This window comes from Eretmochelys imbricata, chromosome 22, assembly GCF_965152235.1.
Source record: "Eretmochelys imbricata isolate rEreImb1 chromosome 22, rEreImb1.hap1, whole genome shotgun sequence".
In the NCBI taxonomy this organism is placed as follows: domain Eukaryota; kingdom Metazoa; phylum Chordata; order Testudines; family Cheloniidae; genus Eretmochelys; species Eretmochelys imbricata.
This window is the reverse complement of record NC_135593.1, coordinates 13682416-13688415: the sequence shown is the minus strand read 5'-3', so window position 1 is coordinate 13688415 and position 6000 is coordinate 13682416. Positions and strand designations below refer to the sequence as shown.

The 6000-nt window shown below is 50.4% G+C and overlaps 1 protein-coding gene across 2 annotated transcripts in view; it reads left to right on the top strand.

Moving 5' to 3' along the window:
- Positions 1-4701: 4701 nt before the first annotated feature.
- ARHGEF12 (Rho guanine nucleotide exchange factor 12) overlaps positions 4702-6000 on the top strand; it is a 102474-nt gene continuing 101175 nt past the window's right edge. For both annotated transcript variants that reach the window (XM_077839909.1, XM_077839908.1), the window contains exon 1: positions 4702-5562. In XM_077839909.1, the coding sequence (XP_077696035.1) occupies positions 5531-5562 (32 nt within the window). In that variant the 5' untranslated portion in view covers positions 4702-5530. The remainder of the gene's footprint in view (positions 5563-6000) is intronic.

Genomic DNA, 6000 nt, shown 5'->3' with positions numbered 1-6000 from the left:
GTAACCATTTTGACTTGGGTTTGTATTTCCAGGAGTCCAATGTAAGAGACCTCAGAGGAGTTGTCCTTCTTATACCATCCTTTACTGCAACACCACCTGAGGAGTTCTGATCCATGGGACAAACATCCTTCAATGAAAGAAGTTCCCAGTGCTTTGACACACTTACTTCTGGTCTGGACACTGGAGAATATGCTATAGAGAACAACCTTGCATTGCCCTGGAGAAACGGATTAGATCACTTTTAGCCCTTTTCCATTTCTAATATATGTTTCTATGAAGGTTCTAACTGTAAATTGCAGGCTAAATGCAATTTAGAACAAAAAAAAATCTATTTTAATTAGTAGTGCACAGTTTAATTGCTTATTGATTTTAGCTGCTGGATTTCACATTGTTAAACTGCACAAGCAGCAGAAATCTCATGAATACACACAGATATTAAATTAATAAATGTTACATTTGGAGGCACGCACCATTGGTTCCTAACAAAATCAACATTTGCTGAAAAGATAAACAGTACTTGCATAAGGGCTTGTTTTGATTAGCTGTTTCCCTTCTTAATTGTTGAATTAAAAATTAAAATGTCTATGTGAACCATGAGGAGAGAAAGTTAATCTCCACAACAGTGTCTTACATGGACATTTGTACTTCTTCTTGAGCGGGGGTGTGTTTTTGTAGAATGATTCTTTTAAACATTGAGGCAAGTCCTCAGTAGGGTGTAAATCAATTTAGCTTCATTGATTTTGATGGAGCTATGCAGATTTATTCCAGCTGAGGATCAGGCCCATTCTCTTTACTGTATTTGTGTTTACACTTTCTTGTTACAGACATATTAAGATAGAAGATCAGCAGGAATGCTGCTACCCAGCCAGCAACTGTGGTTGCCAAAAGCTTTGTTGGCATGATATGATCGCCAATGATGGGCCAAAAATGAAAATCCAGCCTGACCAACTTAAGGACCTAGCGAGTGATTGATCTGGGTGTGGATTGATCTGCAAGGAGGCTATGTCCCTCTGAGATTGGCGATGATGCTGGTGATGTCTTCCTCTTGCTAATTGTTATTGTAATGTGATTATTTTGTCATGCACAATAAAATACATTAAAGAAATAAAATAAAAGGACAACACCACCTGATATGCAATTACCAGCCCTGACAAAAAGCACAGGGTCTCCCAGAAACCCACCTTCCGTAAGATCAAGATATCAGCATCATCAGCTGAAAGGAAACCACAAGGAATATATAGATCTTCTACGCACCTATGCAAATACCATGCATCATCTAGAGAATGGTTTCATTCCCCACTTCCCCTCTTACAATGAATCATTTCGAAAGAAGAAGTTAATTAGATACTAATACTGTCTCTTGGCTCACGCTAACCAGATCCCTGGTGAAAAATGTTATACCACAAGGTAAAACAGTACTGTCGCTTATTTACAGTAGGGCACTGTGCCGTATCCCTAGTGATCTGGTCACGGGCCAGTGTCCTAAGTCGCTTTGGCCTTGCCACGAGCATTTGATGCTTGGCAAGAGCAGCGTGTACAACAATTCTATGGCATTTGGTAAGAAAAGACTGATAGGCACTCCTAGTCGTAGAATATTGCTGCTAAGCTCTTGGATTTGGGAGACTAGGCGCTGTCACCAAACTTTGCTAATGGAGCTGTGCCATGCACCCATGGCATAGTGCATGAACTCTTGCCACTTGATAACGTGGTAATAACTTGAATCCTTGGCACTATGCCACATGGTAATGGAATTTCATGAACTCGTAGTATAGGGGTAATAATCTTTGGCACTTACTAACATGGCACTTGGGTGGACGCTTGGTACCAACGGGGTGGGGATGAGGAGGAATGGTGGGTACGTGGGGTTAGATGATACAGAACTCAACTGCTGGGTTTATCGTTATTATTTATACAGTCTGTGCTACCAGACATTAACAATAGAGTTTAGACACAAACAGGACCAGGTGGGCAAACTGATGCGCAAATTTTAAACCTCTCCCCAAGCCTAGTATAGTCTATAAATGGTGGGGGGGACCATACAAAGGTATGGCTGGGAAGCGGTAGTTTTAGGGATTCAAGAGATGGAGATGGTTTGGGGAACAAGCGAGGGACAGCCATGTCCATGGAAGTTTAAATGTGGGAATGGGCATTAGGGTTAATTTATGGCTTGATCCTGTTCCCTTTGATGTCAATGGGAGCAGGGTGAGGCCCTTAACTGGAATATTTGGTAGGGGGTGAGGGTGCATGGCGCCCTTCTGGTCTATCAGCAGCAGTAGGTTTTCTCCCCACCCACAGGAATAACTCCCAGTGAAACAATTGGAAAACCAAGCATCAAAGCAAGACCAGAGGGTACCACTCGAGCGCATCCAGTTTGCCCTCCTGTTTATCACAGGCCACTACCAGCCCCTGCACCTCCCCGCCCAGCAAGCCCGCAAACCAAAATTAGCCCAAAGTATTACACCACTCAGGCAACAATATTATTAGGTGCCATCTGCAGAAAACAGGAGGGCTCAAGGTGCAACCAAATCCCCTGCAAGGGCAGGGAATTGATTAAGCGAGATATACCCAGATGAGGGGTATTTGCACTGTGATGTGAAGCCACAAAAAGCTCTGGTAATTCCAGCATCCTATTACTGACATTCCCATTGTTACTTTGGTACTGTGGGTACCCTCTTATTTTAGTTTATTTATTTACTTATCACACAATGGTTCTCCACTGCCACAGTTTCACACTTTACAGAGCATCAGCTACAGCAATAGACCCTCCCTGTCCCAAAGAGCTAATGAGCTGCATAAGACATGACAAGACAAAGCATAGGGTAGCTGCACAGAAAAGGAAGGGTGTGGGTGGAGAGAGATGGGGAAAGGAGGAGATATAGATGAGGAGATGTAGCTTATGGGGGCGCTTTGAAGGCAGTAAGAGAAATATTTTTAGCAAATGGTAATGCAGCTCACTGGAAGGAAATAGCTATTAATACTTAGCTTTTAGAAAAGGACAGAAAATCCATGTACTAGCTGAGAAGCCATCAAGGCTGCAATTTCCAATGGGGTAATTGATTCAGGGTTCTCCAGTTTTGGAAACTCCCCCCCTCCACCCCTGCCTTGAGACACCTTGGGGCCTGATTCTTCAGAGGTGCTGGGGACCTGCAGTGCCAACTCAACTCAGTGGGAGCAACATTAAAAATGGAGATTGAGAGCCTAACTTTAGGCATCTTTGCCTGAAAACTTTTCCCAACAGTGGGAGGTGAAGGAGTTTTCCTAGGCACCCATCTCTCCCTCCCCACCCTGAAATTTTTTTACCAGGGAGTCAATCTTTTTGCCTTTATTAGGGATAAGGTGGGGCGGCTGTCTGCAGTGAATTAGAATGGTAAAATCCCAGCTCTTCAGTGGATGGGGGTCGGAGGAGAGGGAATCTCCTCTCTTCAGTGCATTTGGGAGGGGTGTGGAGAGGTTCTGGCTCTACAGGGCTTGGGCGGGGGGGGGGGAATCCCTTTGCTTCAGTGCATTTGGATGGGGGGGTCCATATCTGCATATCATTGAGGTGGGGGATCCCCTCTCTTCAGTGCGTTCAGTGCTAGTGGTACCTTCTGGTCTTGCATGCTATGCCTCAGTCTCCCATCCTTTCATTGGGCGTGCATTTAGGGGAGAAGTTTCCTTCACTCCAGGGGTAGTCAATAGGTGGACCACGGCCCAAATCAGGACCGCCAGATGCTTTTGAATGGACCACGACATCTTTTATTTACTTATTAGCATTATTGGTGGGTTTTTTATTATTATTATTTTCTCTGGAGTCTGGACCTTGACTCTACCTTGACCAGGAAATTTGCACCTTTGAGGACCCCTGCTTTATTGCATTGCGCTGGGGTGGAGGCATTACTTCTCTTCAGTGCCCTGGGGTGGTCGGTGGGTTTCCCTACGGGCACTGCCTTGCCGAGGGGGTCCCTTCCCTTCAGTGCTTTAGGGATGGGGCAGGTCCTTTCAGACCCTTCCAGTATTGTGCCCTGGGGGCCCCCTCCTCCCCAGTCTGCTGGGGCGGCGGCGGGGGAGGGGGGGGGCTTGGTATCCCCTGCAGTGTGTCTAAGGAGAAGCTCTTCTCTGCAGGGTACGGGGGGGTATTCCCGGTCGTGTGCCGGGAGGGGGTCCCCTCTGCTCTCTGGGGCGGTGTGTAGCTGGGGACTCCTTTTCGGGTCGCTTCACTCCCGGCGGAGGCGCCGCGCAGGGATCCACAGGGGGTGTGTGTGTGTGATGCGGTCCCAGAAGTAACACACACACACACACACACACACACGCAAAGAGCCGCCGCAGCCCGGGAGGGGGGGATCGGAACCGGCGTCGAACCGGACCCGAGCCGGGCCGGCTGCCGCGCGCCACCCGCCGGGCTCTGAGCGGGGCCGGGACCCCTGGAGCCCAGCCGGGCCAGGGACGAGCCGGGCGGAGCCGCGCCGCGCCGCGCCGCGCCGCCAGGACCGGGCTCCCGGAGCGCCCCGGCCGGCGACGGACCGGACCGGACCGGGCCGGCGGCACCGAGCTGGGACCGGGAGCAGAGGCCCCGCCGGGCCGAAGCGGGCCGGGACCGCGCAGACCGGCCGCGGCCCCTCCAGGCCGCGGGGACAGACCCCGCTGGGGCCGGGCGCCGGGCCCCCAGGGAGCGGACGGAGCCCCCCGCCCGAGGCCGGGAGGAGAGAGCCGAGCGGGCCAGGACCCCGGCGAGCGGCCCTGACCCGGGCAGGGCTCCGGCGGCCCCCGCCCCGCAGGGGAAGCGGAGCGAGCCGGGCCCGGCTGGCGGGGATGGAGCCCTGAGAGCCGCGGAGGGGGCCACAGGCAGCCGCGGCCCGGGGGGGGGGGGGGCATGGGCCCCGCTCTGCGCCCCCCAGGAGGAGAGGGAGCCGCGGGCGCGGGGGGGCTGTGAGCCGCACCTCGGCGCCCCCCGCTAGGGGACCCCGGCGCCCGGAGGGGGCACCCCGAGAGCGTGACGGGCCGCGGGGGCACCGCCTGTCATCCCGTAAAGGGGGGTTGTGTAGGCTTCCCCACAGGGGAGGGTGTGTATAGGTACCCGCCCCCCAAATCCATAGGATTGCACACCCTGGTGTTCTGGGAGTGGAGACCCGTCACCCCAAAGTAAACAGAGGAACAGATACCCCTGTTGGGCCCAGTTAACAAAGCCCACTTAGGCTCAGATCAGGATCTCCCCGTAACCACGCTTTCCCCAGCATTTAAAGGTTTGGACGCTCTGAGGATTTATCACGTCTGAAGATTTCTCTCTTCCTTTTGGGACATTTTTGCCCCCGGGAGAACTTGTGTGTGTTGTTGGATTGATTTTTTTTTTTTTTGTAAGAGTCCCTTTGATCTGGATATTCTGACTGAGCTAAGGTGTTTTTGAACTGAATTTGCCTTCTGTGAGTCTCTCTTCTGGAGCAAGGCTGGATCTTGAACACTGGTTTATGTGTGGGGGCAATGCATCTGGGGAGATCCCTGCAAGAATAGTAAAATGCAAATTGGATAAAAAGACGACTCCTTGCCCAGGGCTCCAATGAGTGGCACACAGTCCACAATCACGGACAGGTTAGTATGAAACAGGATTTTGTTAAACAGAAAACCTATTTCTCTGCTCCAAAGTTGGTTGCCTTCTTTTTGGATTTAGTGACAGCCTGAAAGGTTGGGGGAAGAGGGGTGGCAGGATCAGGAAAGTGGGGGTAAATTGATTTTGGAATTGATAAATATTCTTGAGCAACTGAAATTAATTCATCTGGGTTAAGTTTGATATCAAAATATTTAAAACAGCTAATCCATATCTGTAGGAATTAGGGCATCTTCTTTCAGCCTCAGAGCTAGAGGGTTGAAGTACCCAAGGAAATCAGGTAAAATTAAGGGTTGGGGCTTCCTGGGAAAGGGATGTAATTTAGGTTACAAACATTTTGTGTATTAGGTGGGACTGTATACATATTTGTTCTTTATTGGGTCAGCAAGTTAGTCATTCAGGGAAAGGTCACTTCAGGTGAG